Genomic DNA, 27,082 nt, shown 5'->3' on the forward strand with positions numbered 1-27,082 from the left:
CATGAAAAACAAAGGACTTGTTTTTAATTTAGTCCACAGATCCACAATTATCATTTATGTGCCACACACACACAGCACAGAAAGAACAGCGGAGAGCTCTAATTTATTTATGATTTATACTTTACTTAAGCAGTAGGCTCTCATATGAGAAGGAGTCGTGCTGCCTCTTGCCTACAACCGAATCACAGCCTTGATGATATTCAGTACAACATCACAACCTCGAGTGTGATATTTCTTTTATGGCCTATACAACAGGGTTAAAGCGGCAAATAGTAGTACAAAGTAATAATCAATAACAGATTATTATTTGCTCCATCAGAATCAGAATCAGACTTATTGCCAAGTAGGTTTACACATACAAAGAATTTGTTTTGGTGGTTTTGGTGCAGAACAATTAACACAGAACTAGAATAAAAATAAGTAAAAGACTTAAATAGAATAAGATAGGGAAAAAGTAGGCCAAATGAATAAAAATATAAAAAGCAATAAATATAACACAAAATATGTACAACAGGTGTGATTAAAAACTGTACAGATGTGCAGGATATTAGTGAGTGCAAAATCTTAAAATCAACTATTTCCACAACTTAACCGAAACTGGACTTTTGTTGCCAAGCAACCGAAACATTCTCCTGCACCCTTGCTTCTTTGTTTGTGCCTATATCCGTTTGTTTTAGAGGTGTGTAATTTAGAGTTACCAGCTTGATTAATGTAGACATATATGGTCTGCTGTAATGGCAATAATAGCATTCAGAGCATCTGGCTGATGCAGAGTGACACAAAGCGAAAAGTCCCAGTGATGTTGAACTCTATATCAGCACTCCTGGAATCAATAGAGTCATGCCTCTTGTCCAATCAGACTACTTGGTCGGGACTAACTGTTGTATACTTTAAGAACCACCAGCCTATTGAAATATGGCTAAACTTTGACACAAAGCTAAACTGTGATTCAATTATTTGGCCTTCAAAGGTTGTTGTTGAACCTATAAAACCATTTTAAGACAGAGAAATGTCTTCAGGGAAATGACTGTAGGTATTTCTGTTTATACTCCTGTCCACTTGGTGGCAGTATTGCATTAATAAGTCGTTAGTCAGCAAACATACAATCAGAAGAAGTCCCCTCCCCTGTCTTCACGCTGCTTTGCTCTCGCCGGGTTCTCGGTGTTGAGAGTAGACTTGGCTGTCGCCTCACTGCTGCTGTTGTGTCTCTTAAACAGTGAAAAAGCTTCACCACCTGTGTGGAAGAAGGATTTCACAGTATGGCGTTAAACCTAACCATCAACACAAGCAATCCGCCTCTAGGTGAGTTGCAGCCTGCGATCCCTGAATAAATACTTCTTAAATGAGTCGTGTGCATGCACTGGTGACAGCTGACTAGCTAATGGTAGCTGTTAGCACTATTACGTGTCATCCTAACAAATGAGACAAACTGAAAAGCCTCCCCTTTGATGTTTGTTCACGTGTAACTTTTAGCAAACATGTACAGGAAAATTAAGGACTTAACAGTTTTACGGTTCATATGTCAGACCTGGACACAATAAAATGTTATGACAATGTTTTAAGTTTTTTTGTTTAAAGTGACGGTATGTCAATTGTGTTTCCTGGTAACGAGCCGAATTGAGCCGAATTTCTTTTTTGAGCATGTAAGAAACGTCTGTACCTTGACCTACGTCTATATTTAAAATTGGTATAATGCTATGTCCATAAAAGTTCAAATGGGGCGTGTTTTGCATCGCTAACACTGGCGATACTAGCTAGCTAATTAGTATATATGAGAGGGGTCGACATGCAGACCTCTCTCCTCAGGCACCTTCTGTGAGCCAATGGGGTTTGAGCTTGGGCTCACGTGACCTCCATGCTCAAGCACTAGCTCATAGCCGCTAGCATCTAACTTTCCAATACTGTTTAATAAACCAAGTAAACTATGTGTGATCGGCAAGTAACTATACAACTAAAACACCGTTTCTTTCTCATTTGCCCGATCCATGAAAATACAATACATCCTCCCGCATGAGGTACCTGAGTAAAGTGGTCTGAGCTACTGCATTTGGTCCCTCTTGGTATATACAGCTCTGGCTCCTCTAAGCTAACGTTAGCTAGCTTGTCGTCGTGGCACTGATACTCAAGACCACAACATGTGCAGACCGTTTAAGTATCCCTGTAGTGACTGTAGTGAGCTTCCTTCAGCCACTCTTTTGTTTTCACTGTTCAACCTTCAACGTCGTGCACCCTTAAACATGGTTACATTGTATAGAAACACTCTTTATAAATGACACATGAAATAATTCACATTAAAGGACATGCACTATAGATGAGTTGACACGCTGACATTAGGTAACTTAGCTGGGTGGTTCAGCTTTAAACACACAGTATTTAACGTTACATTTTGCGAGAATGTATCCACACCTGAAGTATCGTATTTACATGTGACTGTTCAGTACAGTCTGGACATGGTTTTTTAAAGGTTAGTGTGTCAATGCTTTGTAACAAGATAAGCTAATCTATTGACTAGCTCTGACAGTGGCTGAACAGCGCTGTTGTGCGGTTTCAGTGAGTACAGCAGGCTGATGCAAGCATGCTGAAACCATATTTATTGTTGTGGACTATGATTTCAGTTTCTTTTCATCAGGAACCAGCACTCTTTCTGGGAAGTTGAACACTGGTCCGTCTTGTTCAGTAGTTGGGCTGGTACAACATACCTAGTTTTATCTCTGCAGAGAAAAAAACATCTTTGCAGCTCTTCCATTAGATTTTCATAATAGACAAATCTTGGCCTACATTAAGTCACCCCCCCAAAAGAAGAAACTTAACTACATACAAGTCTGTTGTATTTATGTTTTATTTTTATTGTATGTTGCTGTTTGCTTTTTTTTTTTGGTGTGGGATTTGTTCATGCAGAAAAAAACTACAATCTTTCAATTGTCCTACAAGCTGGATTTATTGCAGCTGCATACTTGCAATAAAGCTCCATATCTCTTAAGTGCATTGTTATTTAGTCAATGGCATAAAACATTTTTATGCAAAGCTAATACTTAAGTATTGACACATGAAAAATTGCATATTGAGAAGAGCGTGCAGGTTTTTTTTATCACAGGACCAGTTCAACTGGTTTTCAAGCCAACATGTCTGTGAAGATATTTGTTATCCTGTTATCCACGCCGTTGTTGTTGTTAACTAAAGAAGACAAATGTCTTTATGAATCTAAAGCAAGTCCAGCTTCCTTGGAATTGACACTTCTTCTATGACTAAGGTTTACTGAGGCATTTTGAGGCCGCTAAGCCACATTTTTACAGGCTCACACAACAAACACTGATGTTCTCCTCCATCCTCAGGAGCGCTTCTGGCAGCCGAGCATGTGAAGGCCAGTGTGCGGGTATCAGTGGAGGAAGGCAAAGACACCAAGCTTCACGTCTCAGAGTATGTGACCAAATTATTTCTTGCTCATTGAGCTTAAACAGCATAATCATTTAGCTTCCTACATGTTTCCACTTATTTAATGTCTGTGTTCTCTTTCCTTCCATCAGTGCAGTCCAGTTCAACGATGGTAACTCCATCAGCCGATACTTGGCTCGTGTGGCTCCCGCTCTTGGCCTCTATGGAGCCAACATGATGGAGCAGACTGAGGTGTGTGTTTTTGTTGATAACAGATTTTCTGTAACTGATTGTGTTTTTTTTTCTAATATGAGATGCTTTCTGGTTTCTGCAGGTCGACCACTGGTTGGAGTTCAGCGCTCGGCGTCTGTGTGGTCAGTCTGGTTTGGCTGTAGCACTGGGTGAACTTGATAAGGCCCTTTCCCTGCGGACCTTCCTGGTTGGACATGCCGTCACCCTTGCTGATCTTTCTGTCTGGGCTGCCCTCAAAGGTAAGCACGAAACAATGTGGATTTCTAATATATATTTTTTTATATGTTTAAGTGTGCTTCCTGTATATAAAAGTGACAAATACAGAAGTACATGTTGTGGTTGTTTCTCTGCAGGTCATGGAGAATGGCCAAGCCAGGGCAAAGCCTTCTCCCATGTCAGTCGCTGGTTCTCTTTCCTGAGCTCGCAGGTTCCTTTCACCTCTGTGGGCAACAAGTATGCCAAGAAGAACCCTCCAATGAGCAAATCCAACGTATGTGTAATTTCAGACACAAACAAGTTATTTAATAATGATTAAAGTTGGAGAAAAAAGACCAACGATGTACAGCCAGGGTCAGTTTACTAAAACATACAAACAAATAGTCTCCTAACTGTTCGTGTCTTTGATCGACAGTCAGATGAGAAGAAGCAGGACGTTGGCAAGTTTGTGGATTTGCCAGGAGCTGAGATGGGAAAGGTGGTGGTTCGATTCCCTCCTGAGGCCAGCGGGTAAGACTTGATTTGGGGTCTAGGAAAAGTTCAGGTCATATATTGTTATGAGATTCTTAAATTTAGATGAAGAGTTAAGCAGATTTCTTAACGGGGACCATTTTATATGTCGCTCTTTGATCAGATACCTGCACATCGGCCACGCCAAGGCTGCTCTGCTCAACCAGCACTACCAGCTCTCATTTAAAGGCAAGCTCATCATGCGCTTTGATGACACCAACCCCGAGAAGGAAAAGGAGGACTTTGAGAAGGTAAAACATTCAGATCTCAGAGCTAAGGGGGAAGCTGTAATTGTGGATTAGACATTATGTCCAGACATGTAAAAACAGGAAAATACTGTCTATTGATTATTCTGATTGTAAAAAAGCTAAATATTTTTTTCTCTCTTCTCAGGTGATTCTGGAAGATGTGTCCATGCTTCAGATCCATCCAGACCAGTTCACCTACACCAGTGACCATTTCCCCATCATAATGAAATTTGCTGAGCAGCTGCTTGCTGAGGGCAAGGCCTACATCGACAACACTCCTCCTGAGCAGATGAAGCTGGAGAGGGAGCAGCGAGCAGAGTCCAAGTGCAGAAATAACAGTACGCATGGGGAAACACGACATTATTGCCAGTCACAGTGAAAGTTAAAGCTACAACATGCTAATTTCAAAAGCCTGTGAAATTCCAATAAGTGCAATCTCTCTCTGTCGTCTGCAGCGGTGGAACAGAACATGAAGATGTGGTCGGAGATGAAAGCTGGGACAGAGTTCGGTCAGACCTGCTGCATGAGAGCCAAGATCGACATGAACTCCAACAACGGCTGCATGAGAGACCCCACCCTCTACCGCTGCAAGAACACCCCCCACCCCCGCACCGGAAGCACCTACAGGTACTTGACCTTTAAAGATAAAACTTTAATTGTCCGTAATGATTTGTAATAAATAACAGTTTGCACTCACTAACACTGCCTGCTTCCTTTCTTCCAGAATCTACCCAACATATGACTTCGCCTGCCCCATCGTGGACAGCTTGGAGGGAGTGACCCATGCTCTGAGGACCACCGAGTACCACGACCGTGACGAGCAGTTCTACTGGATCATTGAGGCCCTGCGCCTCAGGAAGCCTTACATCTGGGAGTACGCTCGACTCAACCTCAACAACACTGTGCTGTCCAAGAGGAAGCTCACCTGGTTCGTCGACCAGGGCTACGTTGATGGATGGTGGGTTTAGTTTGATGTATTAATTAAGTGATGCTTAGAAATGTAAACATCTGGAATATATAAGGCGTCTATCAAATCGCTCATCTACTTCTAGCTTGTCTGTCACAGCATCCTTTACCTTTACTGATTCTCCTCCCCTACAGGGATGACCCTCGCTTCCCCACCGTCAGAGGAGTCCTGAGGAGAGGAATGACCGTCGAGGGTCTGAAACAGTTCATAGCAGCTCAGGTACATAAGTCATGGGTAGAGATGGGCCAGAGGAGTCGGCAGGATAATTTTTAAATAAATGAAAAACAAAAAAAAGAGGAAAAAAGGCGAATGTCCTATGTTTCACATCGTGCTTCTGTTGATTGATTGATTGATGGATTTGTCTTATTGGAATACTCTATAAAAGGTTGCCACATTGAGTAAAATACATTGACCTTTCCTCTTAGTGAATTTTTCTTATTTTCTTATTGTAGTAGCTTCATTACATCATTCTGTCAGGTTAAGTGAGCCTGCGTGTTTTTCTGTTTCCAGTTCAGCAAAATTAATCTTCGTGCTATCAGTGTCACAAAACACATCATACTGTTTTGGTTGTTGGAGATTTAGTACACCTAACATGTTACAAGATGCCACAGTCTGCACTCATAAAGCATCATTTCATGTCAAAATTGAGGGATTAAAGCATCCCTGGATTGCAAAAGGCTTTTGTATCAATTATAATGTCTTTCTTTTTCTGGCTGCTTCCAGGGTGGCTCAAGATCAGTGGTGAACATGGAGTGGGACAAGATCTGGGCCTTCAATAAGAAGGTAAATGTTTCTCCGTTGTTATCTCACTGTGTGGCCTGTGTGCGCCCACCTAGCTGAACACTAGAGATACAAAGAAAAGGACTTTTGACCTTTTTATTGAAGCATGGTTTACATTACAATATTTCAAAGGGTTCTTCTGTGGACAGCTGACTCTGTCAAAGTCTTAATTATTTATGAAATATCACCCCACCTTAAAAGTCGAGGACACTCAACTTTAAACCAGGCTGCCTAGGATCAGGGATGCACCCATCTGACACTTTAAGTCCTGATACGATAACTGCGTTTTGGGTACTGGCCAATACTTTATTTGTTAATTAGCTGTATGCATCACTGTGTGGAAGACAGGGATTGTCCTCTTATGTGTAAGGCAACATCAAGCCTTGACTTAAAATTGCTTTCCTGACTTAAAATGTTAAAACTTGCAAATATTGACAGTAGACTTCATAGCAAGCTTGAAATACCTCCATACAGCTGTATCTAACTGTTACCTGATGGAGCTATTAGAGTCAGTATTGGACCGATATCTGTACCGGATGGGTGCATCGCTCCTCAGAGTCACACTAACGAGTTGTATGTTGTCGGATACAACTGCAGTCCATTTTGATGTGCTGTCATTTGTGTAATGTGCTTGTTTCAAATAATAAGGTATATTTTTGTATGTCAGAGAAAACTATGACACAATCCTCACAGGCTTCAACCTGTAATCGACAGGTGTGAACCGCCTGTAGGTTCACTGCTGGCATGGCTTCTTTCTGCTTCTCTCATTCTGTGGAACGCTTTCATTTGCCACTTTGTTTCCTGCCCCATTGCCCCGCCCGCGCCTTCCATTTACCCCAATAACACTCAGGCCTCAACAACCAAACCAGCTCCTTCATTTCATCCGTTTGTATTCATGTTGTTTAACCCTTCTCCATCTGTCTGCACATCAGTGATGCTTCCTCTGTATGTTTTTCCTCGCTGGCACTCGCTGCTTCATCCCCGAGTCAGGCAGAAGGTGTGAAGCTCACAGTTGAATGAGTGAGTTTCAGACCTTAGTTTGAATTTTTAAAAGTATATTTAAATAGTATAAACATACAACAGGATAGTCTAGCCTCACTTCTGATGGGTTAAGGCTCTAAAGATGCATCAGGCACAAATTAGAGGAAGTAATGACAGCTGGAGTCAGGCTGAGTTTTAGGCACAAACAGTCCTCTCTGTTTATGCAAAGGGCTTCATGTGCATGTTGTACTAACTCCTCCCTCCTGCCCTCTTCAGACAGTTTCATGCCCCCAAAGCTCCTTCATGTCGACTTGGTTATATTTAGTTGCTGTAACAGCACAACCTGTTTAAATGTGGTCACAGACGTTCTTCACAGTTGTTCATTTTTACACCAAATAGTCAATTTTCTAGCTAAAACCTTGAACTCAGGTTTACATCTGTTGTTAAACCACTTTCATAGATGAGAAGGAAACAGACAAAACAACACAACTGAAATGAAAGATAACACATGTCGTGCTTCAGACACAGTCTTCAGTGCTGGCTTCAGGGCAAAATGCTTGACATGTCGATTCTGTCATGGGACATTGAACTTTGCAAACATCCACGTTCATGTGACTCACCAGACTACTTTACCTTATTTTAAATCTTAAACTTGTGTACCTGTCAGCTCACTAGTTCTGGTTCACAGGTGTATTTGAGAACATTTGTTGCTGTAGGCAGATGTTGGGCCTTGGATAGAGTTGGAGAAGTATAGACAACAAACCCAAACAGGGAGGTGAAACAGGTGTGGGTGATTTCTTGTAACCCTTCCATTCTCTGTAAATGTGTCTCTACCTCTCTCCTCTCTCTCTTCCTCCCTCGTTGTATCTGACATTAAAACAGCATCTCACTCTTCTGTTTCCAAGCTGCCAATTAGCTGTCTGAAGGTACTCCTCCACCTCCTCCCTCACCTCCTTCACCTCCTGTTGCTCATCTTCACCCACTCCTTCCCCTGCTTTCATCAAAAGTCCACCAACAGCCTTCACTATTTTACCAGCCATGCAAATATCCAGAGGGTGTATATGCATACAGATAATGTTGTGTATTAATATGTATAATGTTTATGTTTTCTTAACTCTTAACCACTCCTACGTTAAAGCTCACCTTGCAATACATACATATGTTTTGATGGATGCACACAATGATTTTTTGGACAGTTTTTCATCACTTATCATTGTCCATCCTCACGTGGTTAAAACCATAGACTGTATAAAAAGATGGATGACATTGCAGCTCCCTAAAGGTGAAGCCAAACCCTCTCTATCGCCCCCTGCTGACTGGCTGCAGTATAGCTCATAAAGCCCGCCTCCTCCATGTTAACAGATGGGACATGAGTCAAACTATAAAATCAAAATGCACGCTAAATACATTTTTTTCAAACATGGTTTCTGTCATTATAGTTAGTTCTTATCATGCTGATATATGTCCAAGTGTTCATTTTACTGACAAGTTTATTTTTAATTAGTTATTTGATGCTGTAAAAAGGATGATTGACAGCTCTGTTGACAAATACGGCTCCTGCAGCCGATCTGTTCCTGATTAGCAGAGTAGAGGAGGAACAGCGAGAGGAGACGTAACTAAAACAATCACTACAGTCATTGAAGTTTACATATCTGTGAACGTCTGCTTCAGACCAACACAAAAAGCTGTTCTGCTGTTAAATACGCCGACGTGCGGGATCCTCTCTGTTCTTTTTGGTAATTTAAGTGTTTTGGTTAGTGGAAGTCGCTACGGCGGCTCCATGCGCAGCTCTGGCTCCAAACAACGTCACCATCGCAAGATGGCGGTGCCTATCACAGGGGCTATTTGGCATCACTTTCATACAGTGAGAGCAGATGGAGATGCGTCTTCCATCTATAATTACAGTCATTAGTTAAAACCGATTGCAATCTTGGGAGCGATGGCAAACTTTTCTGGGCTTCAGGTGTAGCAAACGGTTGGCGATGGAGGACTTCTGATTGAGACTTCTTTTTCCGCGCCTTGCATTGTTTACAGTCTGAGTTGAGAGACGGAAGTCTAAGACCAAATTTTTAGCTAAAATTGCATACAGATATTTTATAGAGATCAATAAAAACCTAAATTGTCGTCAGACAAGTTGGACACTTTTGCTCCACACAGACAGTTTTTCCTGCATGCAACCAAAGCCTGCTGATACATGATTGGTCAGTACTATTCGGGCTACAAATAGGGCTGAACAATTCATAAATATTGTATCGAAATTGCAATATGACCTTCTGCAGTTTTCAGATCACAGGAGACGCAGTATTTGTTAAAGGTAAAATGTGTGTTAAAGTATCATTTTAATTTAAATACTGTGCTGCAGAGATGTTCTGGTCCACACATCATACACAGATGTTAGTATCAAATATCTCTGTTTGGTACAGATCCCCGCAAATATCACACCATATATCTAATGTTTTTCAATGAAAATGAGAATAATGATGTACAAATGATAATTCCCTCTGATGTCGCAAATCATATCAAAATTGCAATATAAGTCAAAATATCGTTCAGCCCTACTGCAGACATACTACAAATGGAAACCAGAACACTTCCCGTACGAAAAATCTGGTCCCGCTCTCAGATTCTATATTTTTATGCAGAATCTTTCAATAGAGATTTAACATATTGTGAATAATGAATATCTGCCAAACTGTTTGAAAGACTTCACCTCCCAAGTCAAAGAAGACATCTTTAAATATATCTCTTGGTGGTGATAATCTCAAAGAGAGATCTCAGTTTTGTTCTCTTTGGCGACACTTTATGGCGATAAACAGATATCTGGGAAGTGTGCTGCCACAATTACCGGACAGTGTTGCATGTGTGACGTCCACGGTTGGCTCCGGTTGTAACTCTTGATTTTCCTCGCTGACGGTCGCTTTCCTTTTTAGACTGTTTGCTTTATCTGAGCGTCGAGTTTGTTTCTTTTTCTTTGGATTTTCACTTATTGTTGAAGTTGTATCTGTAGTCATCCATCTTTTCTTTGTCTGTTCAGCCATAGTAGATTACTGTTTACTCGCAACACTTGCAGAGACCGGAAAAGCAGCCGCTTAGCTCCGCCTACCCTCTCTGGCAGACCAACCACTGCTGGCTGATGGAAAACGCGTCACTTACTGGGCGCCGCTTGGGATTTTTTTCCTGAATGTTGCCACAGACAGCCAGTCTGTAATACTGTGAATGCAAAGGCTTTCATCAGTGTGCCATAGGCTCAATCACCATTGTGTTACCTCATTCGGCGATAGATAGTGACTAAACAGAAATTCGATCTTCGATTATTACTTTATAGTTGTTATTTTTTTAAATCTTGGTTTCATGGGACTATTGTCAAAACTGCTGCATGTAAAAAGAAGAACAGTAACACCAGGATCTCATGGTGAAGTGACGGCACAGACCAAACCGACATCGTCTGACAGTGGACGTGATTTTCTACTTGCAACCCTTTTGTGATTAAAACTAGCCAGTGAGATGGGCAGGAGGGATGCTCATAAATGCAGCTTTAGTTCTCTACAATACAGACTCTGACATGAAATGCAAAATAGACATTCCTTCGCTCGAGAAAGCATCAAATCAAAGCTCCTGGTCTTCAGTTATCACAAGCTCTCATATCCAGCATTAAACCCTCCTCTCCTCAAGTCTTCCTCTCTGACCGTTTCCTTCATCATTTCAGCTCTTTGAGTGAGCAGTCGAGATGTTTCCACTTCATTTATTAAATATATCCACTTGATTTAACATGTTTATTCATTTATGTGAGATTTCAAAAGTGCTGCACACTTAAATTCCTGATAAATTAATGAACATCACAAGTGCACTTTAGTGAGGAGGTCAAAGATCATTTAGCTAGCTTTTTGCTGTCCTGTCCTGATTCTTTATAACAACTTCTACGTTTCTACTTCTATGTTTTTTGTTGCAAGAGAAATAACACTTAAACACGTTTGATACTGTAAGACCTGTGGGACATACAGTATGTAAGTCAACAGATTATTTTGCCAGCAGGACCAAAACAGTGTATCTGTTTCTCTAGTGAGGATAAGGACACTGACCCGCTGCGCCTTGCATACTGATAATGTCTTCATTTGTACTCTAAAGCGGTCTGCATTAAAGTATCCACCAACACGTCTTTGTGATCTTCTGTTATAAAAAAGCAGGCTGGTAAAATGTTGAAAGTTCAGGTGGCCAAAGGAAGCAGCTAAAAAAGAGCTTGTGTCTCTCACTTCCCTCGCCTGCACACGCTCATGATTCACTCGTATCCAACAGCATTTCTTTCTCCGCTCTTCTCTTTTGCCTTGTGTGCTTACTTTCATCATCTTTCACTCACTAAGCCGGGCTATTTTTGTTTTGTTTTTATTACAAGAAAACAGTTTTTGAATTAAGTTGCACCATTTTCTGCTTTGTCCTTTCATTATTCAGCATTTTTGTAAAGCACCGGTCTGCTGCTTCTATTACTGACCTGCCTTTGTCTGTTTGTGTTTGCGTGTGTGTGTGTGTGCGCTTTAGGTTATTGATCCAGTGGCTCCCAGGTACACGGCTCTGTCCAGCTCCTACGTGGTTCCTGTTTCTGTCTCGCAGGCTGCAGAGGAGATGAAGGAGGTGGCCAAACACCCAAAGGTTAGAGCTCCCTCTTTCTCTCTCTCTCTCTAAACTTAATGGATTTTCTTCAGTCTCTTTCTTTGGAAGAGAATCAAAATGTAATTCTTTATGATTTAACCCTCAATTTCAGAACGCAGAGGTGGGCATGAAGCAGGTTTGGTACGGACCTCGAGTTCTGGTCGAGGGAGCCGATGCTGAGACGTTTGCAGAGGGAGAGATGGTCACCTTCATCAACTGGGGCAACCTCATCATCACCAAGATCAACAAGTATGCAGGAGTATCCCTCAGCTAATCTAAACTGTTGTGGAGAATCACATGGTGTCACGTTTGTGTCATGTACTCATCCCTTCTTGTTTCTCAGAGGGTCTGACGGGAAGGTTGTGTCCATGGAGGCTCGCCTGAACCTGGACAACAAGGACTACAAGAAGACCACAAAGATCACATGGCTGGCTGAAACAAACAGCGCCCCCCTGCTGCCCACCGTCTGCATCAACTACCAGCCTCTCATCTCCAAACCCGTCATCACCAAAGACGACGACTTCAAAGACTACATCAACAAAAACAGCAAGGTCTGTCCTGTAGCCTGTGTTCTCTCTGCAATCCAACGGTGTGTGTGATATTTACTGTTTTGTTGACCCACATTATTCTCGCTCTCTCAGTTGGAGGAGAAGATGCTTGGAGATCCCTGTCTGAAGAGTGTGAAGAAGGGAGACATCATCCAGCTCCAGAGACGAGGCTTCTACATCTGTGACCAGCCCTACGAGCCGGTCAGGTGAGCGACAGGGCCCGTTAGTTTGAGCATATCGCCCCGGTTGATGGAGATCACTAATTTCCATACTTGGAATCAGAGCTGGGTGATTGATAGATTTCAATCAATTAATTTAAACTCATAGTTTGGGACGAGGGCAGCAACTTGCGACCATTTTGATTTATCGACTAATCGGATAATTAATTACAGTTTCTTAATGGCTTATTTATCTATCCGCTTTAAACATATTTGGAGGTTCTTTTAAGCATGTGCTAACTAACAATAAAGACAATAAATATATATAATAATATAGTTCTTTATTCAAAAATATGTGTTTTAATAAACGTTGCTGCTGATTTGGCTCCTACTGATAGAAAAGATACATGAAAGGAGGAAGAAAGAGAGATGAGAGGAAGAGAACAAGATGAAGGTTTTAAGGTGAGGGCCTGAAAATGTAAGAGAGAGAAATCACGCGGCATGGCTGTAACTTTGGACTGTTAAGGTAAATGTCACAGTTAATGTTTAAAAGAGATGAGTCAGGTTCTTTCATTAGCACTGATTCCCGTGATTACTGAGGTCCACTTTACAGATCATGTGGGCAATCCTGTTCTTTGCAGTGTTCATTCATTTTGTGTGGATCAGGCGTCCCCTGTGGACAAAGTGGTACGAGTAATTTATTTGCTGATCTTTGCTTTTGTGGGTCATAAAGAGGCAACAATTACAATTTCAGTCTCTTTCATAAACAGCTAAAAACTCACAGGAGCTTTAAGTCCTTATTCCATGGATAGTCCCACTGTCTGTGTCTAACTGTGGTTATTATCTCCAGTCCTAACAGCTGTAAGGAGAGTCCATGCGTCCTGCTCTACATTCCTGATGGACACGTCAAGGAGATGCCAACAGCTGGATCCAAGGACAAGAGCAAGAGCCAGGCCTCCAGTAACACAGTGAGTGCTTTTGAAGAAACATCCATGTTTTTAGATAATAAACCAAATACTGTTATCCTCAATTCAACAGCAGCACTCAGTTACTGATTGTTCAGCTGTGAATCAGCACTCTGCCCCTCACCTCACCTCAGGTCAGGTAGTCTTTTATTGCAGCTACATAATGGGGATAGTTTCTTTATTACAAAGACTTCCTGCTTTGGAAAAGCTTGAAATATTCAAACTGAAACAAAAAGCAAAAGAAGTTAAGATAGTGATCGTTAAGTGGTCCGACTAATAGTGCAAAGGTTGGAAAGATGAAAGAAAGTCATTGTATGGATAGACTTTGAGCCGGATGCATTAAGGCTTTATCAGAACAAAGAGGCTGCTTATAAGAAGGACAAGAGGAACCTGCCGCTCACTTTTTCACAGGTAGCGGTTTGTTGCAGACGTTAATCTCCTCTTTTCTGTGTCTGTATCTGCCTTCTCCTCGTGTTAGCCTGCCGCCCCTGCAAAGGCTGCTTCTACCTCCGCTGCAGCACCTGCTTCAGCCTCAGCCTCAGCCTCAGCCTCAGCAGGAGACCTATTCTCGAGCATTGTAGCACAAGGTGAAACTGTACGCCAGCTGAAGACCGCCAAGGCTCCCAAAGAAGAAGTGGACAAAGCAGTTCAGCAGCTGCTCTCTCTAAAGGTACGTCAGCTGTCATTGGGGATGGGTATCGTTAAGATTGAAAAGGTACCACTACTCTTATCGATACTGCTTAACAATCCGGTACTTTGATGGTATTCTTATCGGCTCTGTGTAACCACACTGTTGAATGTTTAGTTCTCTCTGCCATGGTCTCGAGCAGGATCTCTTGTGTGTGTTGCCCGCGCTCCTTGCACACAGGCTCCGAGAGAGATCTCTATTCTGGATTGGGAATATGCATCATAGACGAAAGTCTTGATCTTATTGCAAATTATAAACAGTTGCTGAGATTAAATGTGCAAGATAACGTTTTTGTAGCGATAATAAACAGGACATTTAATTGTATTTTTTTTCTCCAGTACTGGAAGCAGAACCGATAACTATAAATGTTTATCAATACTGCGGTCTTTCATAATTCATCCCAGGGCCTGTTTAATACCAGGTTTCAGTACTCATCCCTAGCTGTCATATTAAACTAAATTATGGCTGTACCAGACTCAGAATTTAGAGAATTTGATTAATTTTGTGATTTCCCAAACTTAAAACAATTTCCAGCTGACTACTTTCTAAACTTTTCAAGCCATGTCACCTTCATTTTGGCTCCATCATTGAGAAGGATTAAGGATTCCTGACCCGACTATTTGCCTATAAAGTGAGTTAAATTAAGCAGCAGATCAACTCGCTGTCCCCAAAGCCCCGACAAAAGAATCAAACTTTTAAAGTGAGTGTGGTTTAATTACTGGGAGCATTTCGCTTGGAGTGGAAGAGACCTCTGTGGATAATTTAGCTCTCTGCAAAGAGACACAGTGATGGCAGAAGGAATCCTAACCCTTTTAACAAGCTGAGCACGTACAAACAAGTTAGTGGCTTCTCGACTAACAGCCGCTACTGAGGTTGTGTGCAGGGGAACACTAATTATTAACGTGAAGCTGCGTTATTCAGTGTTTTTTCTGGTTTCCATCACCAGGTCTGTTTGTCTTGGAGAGAGAAAGACTTCTGATGCTATTCTGCTCCTGGTACAAACCCTGAAAGGATGCTGTTGCTCCTGCATTGCTCTGTGTGCAATGATACTAAATATCTATTCTGTGTCCTCTGTGCTGGTGACTAGATTGCCTGCTTCTAGGAGGCAGCCCTTAACGTAATATAGACTGTTAATCATTCAAATGATTTCCAACCTCCTTCTTTTCCCCCTCTCTTTCTCTGCAGGCGCAGTTTAAGCAGCAGACAGGTGTAGACTACAAGCCAGGCATGACTCCTCCCGCCTCTGCTCTTGCCCCACCCACCACATCCACAGACTCCGCCTCCTGCCCGTTCACCCGCGTTTCCCAGCAGGGAGAGCTGGTCAGGAAACTGAAAGCAGAGCAGGCACCAAAGGTACATTTATCCACTTTCTAACCATGTCTTCATCCGTTTGTCCCATCAGCACTCACCTCTCAGGTCGTCTGTCCGCTCGTTAAACTTACACTTAGTGATTAGTCATTTTTTTGTGTCCTCATTCGTTGTCCCGTGAACACTCGCATCCCAACTCGATTGTCTGGTCCCTCGTTGCTCGTGACAAAATGTTTTGTCCAGTCATTGCTCATGTCCGCACGTCATTCGCATGCCAGTCAAATTGATGGTTACCTGCCTGCAACAATAAGCTGGTTTATTGATGGCACCAGGACCAGATCGATGTAGCAGTGAAGCAGCTCCTGGCTCTCAAGGCGGAGTTTAAAAAGCTGACCGGTCAGGATTACAAACCAGGGATGGCCCCTTCTACTCCCGCTTCCTCTGCTCCTTCTCCTGCAGCCAAGTCCTCCTCTAACTCTTCCTCCTCATCCTCCTCCTCCTCCTCCTCCTCCTCCTCCTCCTCTGCTCCGGGCCTGTATGAGCGTGTTGCACAACAGGGGGAGGTTGTGAGGAAACTGAAGTCTGAAAAAGCCCCAAAGGTATTCTGATGCAACTTTGCAGACAGTAGACGTTTAGTGATGGAAACAAATGTAATGTGTAATGTGCATTAATATTAGTGGGTGCAAAATGCAGATACATTGTACAGTTTTTGTTTTTCATTATTTAGTCTGAACTTTTGTGAATGAGGTGTTTTTAAAGACTCTGTGAACTTTTGAGATTTCATGACTTTATCTGAGTGATACATAAACCTACATAAACATCCTAATCTCTGGCTGGTTTCAGTTTGACGAACTGGTTAAAGTTTGGTTATTTCACACAAGAAGTTCGATTTTTTTCCTACTGCTTTTTAAGAGGGCAGAGCTCAGTTGGAGAAAGGTGATCTGCAACAACCAAGATTTAGAAACATGAATATGTAGGAGGACTGTTGTTTATTGTTGCTGTCGCTCATGTCTGAGCAAAACACACACACACTCAGACGTGTAGCAAATACATTTTTCAGCATTAAGTTAAATTCTTTATGCAACAAAATGATTTTGACTTTACGTGATTAGTCATTAGTTTACTATTTATGTTTCTTTTAAGATTTAAAGCTAACAAAATATTCCCCCTTGTTTCTGAAGTGAAAAAACTTTTTAAACTTACCACCAGCTGCTGAGGCTGGTGAAGGAAATGACTATTATTTAAAGAGGAAGGAATAACATCAGGTTAACCAGCCAGTATCTGATTTAATGAGGCCTCTATAGTCAACTTTATTTAAGCACCATTTATACACAGAGCCACTCAAAGTGAAAAAACAGAGCATTACGACAGGCATAAAATACATATTACAAACTACAGTAAAATATAAAAACAGGTCTGGTCAGAACAATGCAACAGTATATGCTTCTACTTTACTCCTTAAGTCCAGTTCAGATCAATGATTCGCAACGCAACAAAACAGTCAGAATGTTGCAGAGAAACTTGCAGCGGTGTGAACTGGTTAGTTGCAGAGCGTCTGAAGCCGTTGCGTGGAGTTGCAAAAGGTTTGACTTGTCAAATCTCCAAATGCAGTTTTAGAACTGAATGATGTAGCTGTTTCACTTCAGCCGATCGGGAAACAGCATAGATTCTCTGGCGCTGTAGTAGCCAAAGACGACTCCAGATCCTCTCTTTCCTAACTCTCAATGTTACAGCTAACATTGTGAGCATGTCACTGTCACTGTCATCCACTTCTTTTTATAATGATAACAGAAATCCAGCTAGTTAATTCATGTAACCTAGGCCTGATTCTAATGTTATAGTATTAACGCAGAAGTAGTGGGGTATGTCAGTGCGTCGTTGCTATGGAGACGGTCAGCTGCATCTGTGTACGTTGCTTTGATGTGAACATTCCAGTTTTAGAACGTTTACGAATCATTGATGTGAACTGGCCTTTAGTTATAGTTTTTCTTAGTTTTTAGAATTCCCAGAATTCTTTTCTCGCAGGTCCCAGACTCCTTTATTTCTCAACACCTACAACGCTGTAGTATTACCCAGTACTCGTACAACAATGTTTAACCCTAACTCTACAGCTGATGGCCATTCTGTTCTGACCTTATGCTGAATTCACTGATTGTTTTATAGGAAAATCAATGCAAAAGTAGAACTTTTGAAACGGATGTAAAGTAATAAAATGAATAACAAAGATTAATGCAGAACATATTCGGTGTAAACTACTTTTTTTGGGGGTTGAAACAAGCTCCCCCTCCAAACAGAGACCTCCAATAATGATGGGAAGCTAAGCCTGGTCAGTGATGATGAAAATGAGTTAATGCATTGTAAGCTTGTTTGCTTACAGTTTATTGGAATATTAATCATTTTAAATGTTAAATCTGCACGTGCTGTAAAAAAATTCTTTAGCTGCAACAGGATTATTAAAAAATGCTTTCAGTTATATATTAACAGTATCCTTGTTCGTGTTTCTCCAGGACCAGGTCGACGCAGCAGTGAAGCAGCTGCTCACCCTGAAGGTGGAGTACAAAAAGGCCACAGGACAGGAGTACAAACCCGGAGCGGCTCTGGTTCAGAAAGCCCCCGCCCCGGTCCAGAACAGCCCGGCCCCTGCTGCCTCCAGCCTCTATGAGAAGGTGGCTGAGCAGGGAGAAGTGGTCAGGAAACTGAAGGTTGAAAAAGCCCCTAAGGTAAGAATACAGTTTATGCTACATGTACAGATAATTCACATCTTTCAGAGTCTCTACATTGGTTTATTATACTGCTACTGCTGCTATGACTGACTGGTTCTCTTCTTATTGATCAGGATCAGGTAGATGCTGCAGTGAAGCAGCTGTTGGCTCTGAAAACAGAGTATAAACAGCAGACCGGACAGGACTACAAACCAGGAATGCAAGCCCCAGCTAGCCCTGCCCAGACCAAGACAAGCGCTCCATCATCCCAGTCCAACTCGTCCCCGCAGGCCCAGCATCTGTTGTCCAAGGTGGCCCTACAGGGAGAGCTGGTGAGGAAGTTGAAGACCGAGAAGGCCCCCAAGGTAAGGAACTAATCACGAAGAGGAATTGGATGCAGCAAGCACTGAGGAAGGAAATTAAAAAGTCAATTGTTCTTTCATTTCAGGACCAGGTGGACGTAGCCGTAAAGACCCTCCTGGACCTGAAGAGCCAGTACAAGACACTCACTGGAGAGGACTACAAACCAGTGGCTGCAGCCGGAGCCAGCGGAGGAGAGGACAAAAACCGCAAGGAGAGAGAGAACAAGTCTGAGAAACAGGGAGGAGGAGGAGGAGGAGCAGGAGGGAAGAAGGGTAAAGGAGAGAAAGGCAACCAGGGCAAGGAGGCCTCAGGAGGAGCAGGAGGCTCAGGAGAAGGTCAAGGACCTAAGAAACAAACACGGTGAGAGACTGGACACAAGTGAAAGGAGAAAAGAAGACGTAGATGAATGTTTGAAACGTTAGCAGCCAGCACAGTGTTTAAAAGGAGACTCCTTAATATCAAGTTGTTTTCGGGTTTCAAATAAAAAGTTAACTGTTAATACAAAAACTGTGAACATCATCATTAGTGTATCAGGAGCAACGTTTTATTTTACTTTTTGCATCTGAATTCTTTTCTCAGCCTTCCTCTTTAAGTACAGGTTTAACCTCGCGTTAGATTTGTAAAACATCAGCTTTATTGAACTTCTATTTAATCAAGTTAAACAACATATGTCTCCCTCATCTTGCATGTGGAGTAAGGCTCTGCAGGCTGAAGGAAAGAGTAAGGATATTAGTAGTTAGCAGAAAAGATGTATGGTGTGACCTAAGGGTGGGAATCACAGGGTAACTCAGGATACGATATAATACGCAGTGCGTGGCCCAGGATAACGATAATATCATGATAGTGATTCTGCGATAATTGATATATTGCAAGACAATCATGTAATGATACAATCAAGACATCTGATTAGCTTCTTCAGCCAATTCATTTCCTTTCACGTTACCCTCATTCATGTCAGAAGCGCCACCTTGACGAGTCCTAAAGTAGTGACGCTGTGAGTCAAAATCGCAGGGAAAACTGTTTATAGTGTTAAATATTTGTACATTTAAATATGGATATTTGAGAGCATTGTGGGGACGTGGACTTTTCTGAAGATGGATCATCCGTACATCACAACCCTCTGCTACTGTAGTTAAACACCTGGACAGTTTTGTTTTTATTCTGAGATTTGGTGAGTTTTCAGTGGTTGGTGTGTTTTTCATCTGCTTGATCAGTGCTTGCAGCCTGCTCTCAGCCTCGGGGATGATATTTGATCGCTCTGCGATAGTGCTGTACTACTAATATAAACAAATATGTATATTCTGCATGTTTTATCCAACACAAATGCAGGAATATGGCACATCAGCACCCTTAAAGCCTTAAAGGCTCTGCTGCTGTTGACAGTGGCCATGGGTTTATAAGATGCAAAAAGTACAATAAAAACTTCTGTTCCTCAAATGAAGTCAAATGAGTACGATCATGATGCCACCCTATTGATGGGGACATTTACGCATAAGGTCTGCCTCTATTCTTTTTAAAGAGGAATCAGTAGGACTCTGGTTTGCTGGCTTTAAAGCTCCTGCTGTCACGTTTGATTTGCATGGTTTGCTGGACTTTGAGTTTGCTTTTGTTTTCTTAATAGTTTGAATTGGTTCTGGAGTAATCTACCTGCACCATGCCTAACTAATCAGTGACATGTTGGTTTTTGTGTTGTGGTTGTTTCCCAGATTGGTTTGCTGGTGTTTGTGCCCTGTGCTGAGTCACCTCAGTCTGTAATTACAAGAAACACAAATAGTTCTTTCAGAGAGCAAACGCTCGATTTGAGTCCTCTCTGATAAAGTTAAACAGAGTTTGGCTACAAAACTTAAAAGTGTGATTCCTACAAACAAATAATACATATCATTTGTGGTTAACACAATAAAAATAGCACATCACACATTGCACAATATGTAACATATTTTGAATCATAATTTGAAACGTTACATCACACTAACTTTGTTGTTGGCCTCCTGACAGGTTGGGCTTGGAGGCCAAGAAAGAGGAGAACCTGGCTGACTGGTACTCTCAGGTGAGTCTAATGCACACACGTCTCTTTTCCTCCAACTACACCTTTTTTAACTTCCAGAAAATCCAGTTGAACACACACAAGACTTTATAAGTAGGCCAGTCTCATCTGATAGTTCTCTTGGACATAATGCAATGTGCCTCCTCCTCTGCAGGTCATCACTAAAGCAGAGATGATTGAGTACTATGACGTCAGCGGCTGCTATGTGCTGCGGCCCTGGTCCTTCTCCATCTGGGAGTCCATCAAAGAGTTCTTTGACCGCGAGATTAAGAAGCTGGGTGTGGAGAACTGCTACTTCCCCATGTTCGTGTCTCAGGCCGCCCTGGAGAAGGAAAAGTCTCACATTGAGGACTTTGCTCCAGAGGTAAGAGGACTGTTCTCTTCACCGATGGATTAAAGAACAAGAAGGAGGGAGAAAGCGCAAACTGCAGCACAATAAAATAAACAACAAGATGATTAAAGTAGCATGATATGACTGCCTGACGTTTTCATTTAACAGTGATGTTGTCATTCTTGTCAGGTTGCCTGGGTGACGCGGTCAGGGAAGACTGAGCTGGCCGAGCCCATCGCTGTGAGACCCACCAGTGAGACAGGTCTGAACCACAGCACCTTAGTGCACATATACAGTATATATTGAATGTTGATCTTGTTGTTAATGTAGCGGTTAAATGTTTTTTCTTTGGTATGAACCCGTCACCTGTTTGTTTTGCTTCAGTGATGTACCCCGCCTACGCTAAATGGGTCCAGTCCCACAGAGACCTGCCAATCAAACTCAACCAGTGGTGTAACGTTGTGGTCAGTATCCATCTACATCTTCTTCATCCACAAGCCCGACTCCACACTTATTCTTACTTTTAAACATTTGCTTCTTAAATACAAACTTGTTGAAGAAAACTTTGTCACCTCTTCCTCTCCCCCTCGGTGTCCTCCAGAGATGGGAGTTCAAACACCCGCAGCCCTTCCTGAGGACCAGGGAGTTCCTGTGGCAGGAGGGACATACAGCCTTTGCCACCAAAGAGGAGGCAGCAGAGGAGGTAACAGCCCTTGCCGTGCTTCCTTACAACAGTCACAATCACTCCTGTATCTGTTAGGTTAAATAAAAACTAGGGCTGTCAATCGATACAAATATTTAATCGCGGTTAATCGCATGGTTGTCCAAAGTTAACTCGCGATTAATCGCAAGTAAATCGCACATTTTTTACCTGTTGTAAATGTACCTTAAAGAGATATTTATTAGAGTTTTCAATCCTCTTATGGACATGGGAATGGACAAATTCTGCTTCCTCTATGCAAATGTATGTTTATTATCACTGCAACATTCCAAACAATGACAAATACTGTCCAGAATATTCCACAAAATAACCTCAAAGGTACTGCATATGCTGAAAGCATAACATGGCAATCAACGCATATATCAGTGATTTCTGTGAGAAACACATCACATTTAGACTTACTCAGTCTGGATCACCCTCTTTCTAGATTTCTTCCTTCCACAGTTTAGTTGTACTCTCCACCTTAATTCAGGTTTTAATTCACAAGCTACTTTAATCTGATCACTTTGCTTTGCTTCAGTCCCCCCAACACACCTGCACCTCTGCTCTCTGCACAGCTGCTGGCCCCGCCCCCTCTTTCTGTCTGTTTCTCTGTCTGCTGTGTTGACTGTCTTCATCAGCAGTCTGTTTAATTAAGTCACAAAAGTTAGAAATTTTCTCTCACAATTCAGTTCTCACAGCACACGAGCCGCCTGTGCACAAGGGACTTTATTAATAATGCAGCGATCAAAACGATTGATCGTTATCGAATGACATCTGCACCTTTTATAAGCTTTATAAACAGCGATAATCAATGCATTTACAATAGGGACATACGGAGATACACAGTAGGAGTGTTTACATTGCGTTACAGAACTGCACATGATTGTGTGCGGACAGAGAGCGTCCTGATTTCCTATGAGCGGGCGAACGACCGTTGATTTGGAGCGTAGTCGTTTAATTGCAAAGAAACCTGAAGCAGCGCCGGCGCCCCTGCAAAATGTATGTAGCGGAAACACTGCCGGTGGTTACTCAGTTCACATCGACAGGAAATACAAATAACTTTCGTCTTGTCCAGAGAACCATCTAGCAGGGCTTTGAGGCTGAATTAGCCATTTCTCTATCCATTTCTGCTTACAGAGGTTTGTTTCTGCATGCTATCCACAACATTGCGGCTGCATCGCTTCCTGATTTCTCAAATTACGGGGCGGGCGGAGGGTCATAATAATAGAACGCATGTGCGTTAAATTAGTGGTGTTAAAGGGAATGTGCGTTAATAACACGTCAGTTCTGACAGCCCTAATAAAAACACATTTAATTCCAAAATTAGCGCTAATGTTTGTGTGCACATGTCTGTAGGTGCTTCAGATTCTGGATCTGTACGCCAGAGTGTATGAGGAGCTGATGGCGATCCCCGTGGTGAAGGGGAGGAAGACGGAGAAGGAGAAGTTTGCAGGAGGAGACTACACCACCACTGTGGAGGCTTTCATCTCTGCCAGCGGCCGAGCCATTCAGGTACTGTAGTTTACTGGATCACTTCACTGTAAGACCAGAAGAATACATTTAATTTGTTGCTCAACACTGGATTACATGAAACTTTAATCAGTGATGATAAGCTGCAGAGAAGCAGACTCATACCCTTTTTCTCACTTTATTCACATTTAGACAATAATTGATCAGAGATTAAGTTTTATAACAAAGAAAACCCTACATGGCGTCACTTTGTGCTTCCTCAGGGTGCAACTTCCCACCATCTGGGGCAGAACTTCTCCAAGATGTTTGAGATCATGTTTGAGGATCCAAAGAGGCCAGGAGAGAAACAGCTGGCTTTCCAGAACTCATGGGGATTGACAACCAGGACCATCGGTGTCCTCACTATGGTCCACGGAGACAACATGGGACTCGTACTGCCGCCCAGGGTGGCCTGTTTACAGGTATACACACACACACACTACCTATGATAAATACTTATTGATGCCGCAAATAGTAAACTTTCTTCTTTGCTTCTTCAGGTTGTCATCATCCCATGTGGTATCACTGCCACGCTGCCAGAGCAGGAGAAGGAGGCTCTGTTGGCCCAGTGCTCTAAATATCAGAGCCAGCTGATGGCTGCTGACGTCAGGGTGAAGACTGACCTCCGAGACAACTACTCCCCTGGGTGGAAGTTCAACCACTGGGAACTCAAGGTCAGAAATAATGTTAACAAGGTTGTTTGTGAAATGCTTTATTACCTGAACGCATACATTCAACAACAGAAACATTAAAAACAAGTCTCAACAGTGAAGATTGTTTAAAGGGCATTAATCGTCACTGTAGCTCTTTCTCTGTATCGTTCTGTGTCTCTCTCATGCAGGGCGTCCCTATCCGTCTGGAGGTGGGTCCTAAAGACATGCAGCAGCGTCAGTGTGTCGCAGTAAGGAGAGACACGGGAGCTAAGATGACAATTCCAGAGGCTGAGGTGGAGAAGCAGCTGGTGGCCATGTTGGAGGACATCCAGAACTGCCTCTTTAAGAAGTAAGATGCAGCGCTGCACACCTGGGCCTACAGCCAAAAAGCTCTGAAATCCCATTGTACAAAAAATGCTCAGCAGAGAGGCACAGTTACGGTCTTACAGGTGACCATAGTGTAGTCCTCAGTAACACCTAAGAAGCAATGCTTTGCTAACAAGTTGTCCCAAAGAAGGCAAAAAGAAAATCAGTCACTGCATGTTTAAAGTCATCCCAACCAGCAGGGGGCGACATTGTGTAAGAGATGATGTTCTGTGACAGATCAAAAGTAAACGAGAACATAGACGAACAGAATTATGGGAAAATTAAAAGATCATAATATTATAAGAACATGTATTAAAGAGTGTGTTTTGTGTGTTTGTCAGAGCTTCAGATGACCTGAAGGGAAACATGGTGGCTGTAGACACAATGGAACAGTTCCAGAAAGAGTTGGACCAGGGCAAGGTGAGAAACACAACCCTCAACCCAGCACAGATCATTTCAGTGTCTGTCCTTGTCCAGGTAAATGTCTGATGATACGTTTGTCTTGCTTTATAGATCGTCCAGATCCCGTTCTGTGGAGGAATTGAGTGTGAGGATTGGATCAAGAAAACCACTGCCAAGTACGTCCGTCATATCAATCTCTGACATGATGAGTAGTACTTTATTTAACCCTTTTGAGCAAGCAACAGACAACAAAGTCTCTCACATGTACATAAGCAATAAGCACTAATTCACGTTATGCTGGGAGGAATATCTTACGCATTTTGCTGGTCTATAGAGGCATTTCATGTGCGTGCCTCCCGTACTATGATAGTTTCCTCACAATCACGTCAAGATTTTGGAAAATTCTTCTTTTTGTATAGAGTGCTTTAACCATTAGAGATAAGACCTCCTGTCTTTTGCAACAGTACATTGCAGGTTAATTGACAACATAATTACATTACGTGTTATGTAAAGCTTCCAAAACATCTGACCGCAGGAGATCATTGTTTGCATAGTCCAGTTTAAATGGAGGAGAACCATAAACTCAGACATTACATAAAGTACAGATTATACAGTTTTAAGGATATGAAACATTTGAAGAAACTCCAAGAAATTTCATCATTATAAGCAAAAAATAAAAATAGTATTCCGTATTTTCCTTATTTATGACACTATTTCAATACTTTCAGTAACTGTTTATAGCTAATTTACCTGCATAACCTTTAAAGCTCAGAATGAACAGATATTAGGGGTACAAGGGAATTGAAATGGCAGCACAATAACCCAAAAATGTCAATGTATTTTTTTGTGTCCCAGAGGAAAAAAGGTTTCTGTAGCTTTTAATTATTATAATTATTATATTATATATTATTAATAAAAATGTGTATATAAGTAATTTCAACAATCTTTCATTTTATTTTCATTTTAAACACTTTCAAAACACACAAATTACAGCCTACCATCTATTTCGCCATGCCGAGTTTGTAATCCTGCTAGCTACTGTGTGCGGTAGTTGAGCTCAGCCTGCGGTAACACTGATTGTTTTGAGGATGGCTTCTGCACTGGCGTTCAATACGGCTTGAATCATAAATCATAGACAACATAGATGAATCATAAGATTATAGTGCCATCGTCTGGGCAAAATAACACAATAAAATACCTCTCTGCATTTTATACTGGTGTATTGGTCGCACCGTATATAGGACGTATATATGTATATGTATATGTGTATATATATATATATATATATATATATATATATATATATATATATATATATATATATATTCTACATATAGAATAGAAGGGTTAAAGTTTTGTTCTTTGTTCCCCTGTAGGGACCAGGACCTGGAGCCTGGAGCTCCATCCATGGGAGCCAAGAGTCTCTGTATCCCCTTCTCCCCCCTGAAGACGCTGCAGCCCGGTCAGATGTGTGTCAGCGGCAAGGAGGCCGCCCAGTACTACACCCTGTTTGGACGCAGCTACTAAACAGCTGCTCCGCTGGAGCACAAGGATGAACATCGAAGTCAAAAAAGGGCTCCCCTACCCTCTCTCACTTATATCTTTTTCTCCTGTGGGTGTCTAGGGTGACGGGTGTTAGGTGGTAACAGGACTGTGGGATTTAGAATAAGAATATGTTGTTGTTTTTTTACATATGTTAACATTGTTATAACAAATTGGAAAAGAAAGTGGAGGTGAGAGAAACCTCTAAAATACTGTCATGAGAGAAAATATTTGTAGTGCCCTTCCTCTCCAACATGACTGTTTACTCTCACAAGGCTGCAGTACTTTGTGTTAGGATGGAAATGCCACCAGAAATCAGTAAAATATAACATGTAATAAGTCATCTTTCTACACATGGCACTTAACAATTAAAACCCCATACTTAACACTCATAAAAAATCCTATTTAGTTTGTTTTAGTCAAATTTCCTCATCTGTGAATTGATAGGGTGTAGCCCTTGTTACATCCTGAGAGCTGAAGTGTCTCCTGCTGTCTGGGGAAAAGTTCAGTCCCGTCTCGTGCAGCCAAACTGTCTCAGGACCTCTGCGGATACTCAGGCATGTAGTTGGTGTGTTCCTCTCACAGCTTCCTCAGCCCTCTTCTGTCTGTATGAGTGGTTACAGTATGTGGCTTATTGTTCACAGCTTAATACCAATTCCTCAGAGCCAAATGAGGACTGCTCTGATAAGCTGGGAATACAGCCCTCTGTCACTTCTCTCCTGTTAAAGACTCTAAATCTTGTCAAAAATAAAGTCATTTGTATGGCAAGTGCCCTGTGTTGTTTTTGTAACAGGATGAAGGTGGTCAGAGTTGGGAATCTGCGGCCTGCT

General features: G+C 42.0%; 1 protein-coding gene across 2 annotated transcripts; it reads left to right on the top strand.

Annotated features, from left to right (window-relative positions):
* The first annotated feature begins 1,169 nt into the window (after window positions 1-1,169).
* eprs1 (glutamyl-prolyl-tRNA synthetase 1) lies at window positions 1,170-27,020 on the top strand. Of its 2 annotated transcripts, XM_069659158.1 has the most exons (35): window positions 1,170-1,302; window positions 3,333-3,417; window positions 3,525-3,624; window positions 3,707-3,863; window positions 3,978-4,114; window positions 4,256-4,350; window positions 4,475-4,601; window positions 4,744-4,936; window positions 5,054-5,225; window positions 5,323-5,556; window positions 5,700-5,784; window positions 6,289-6,348; window positions 11,860-11,970; window positions 12,083-12,219; window positions 12,314-12,521; window positions 12,612-12,724; window positions 13,527-13,644; window positions 14,120-14,311; window positions 15,515-15,682; window positions 15,970-16,236; window positions 18,145-18,357; window positions 18,474-18,704; window positions 18,788-19,062; window positions 20,698-20,749; window positions 20,901-21,110; window positions 21,267-21,339; window positions 21,462-21,541; window positions 21,679-21,780; window positions 23,137-23,292; window positions 23,514-23,711; window positions 23,790-23,963; window positions 24,131-24,291; window positions 24,650-24,728; window positions 24,822-24,886; window positions 26,087-27,020. In XM_069659158.1, the coding sequence occupies exons 1-35, from the start codon at window positions 1,260-1,262 to the stop codon at window positions 26,235-26,237; spliced, it is 5,022 nt and encodes a 1,673-aa protein (XP_069515259.1). In that variant the 5' UTR covers window positions 1,170-1,259; the 3' UTR covers window positions 26,238-27,020. The 2 variants fall into 2 exon arrangements, with proteins under 2 accessions (XP_069515259.1, XP_069515267.1); XM_069659166.1 differs by lacking the exon at window positions 15,970-16,236.
* The last annotated feature ends 62 nt before the right edge of the window (window positions 27,021-27,082 follow it).

Source organism: Semicossyphus pulcher, unplaced genomic scaffold, assembly GCF_022749685.1.
Source record: "Semicossyphus pulcher isolate SPU_LCO1_2020_fin unplaced genomic scaffold, fSemPul1.0.p SCAF_1, whole genome shotgun sequence".
Classification (NCBI taxonomy): Eukaryota; Metazoa; Chordata; class Actinopteri; order Labriformes; family Labridae; genus Semicossyphus; species Semicossyphus pulcher.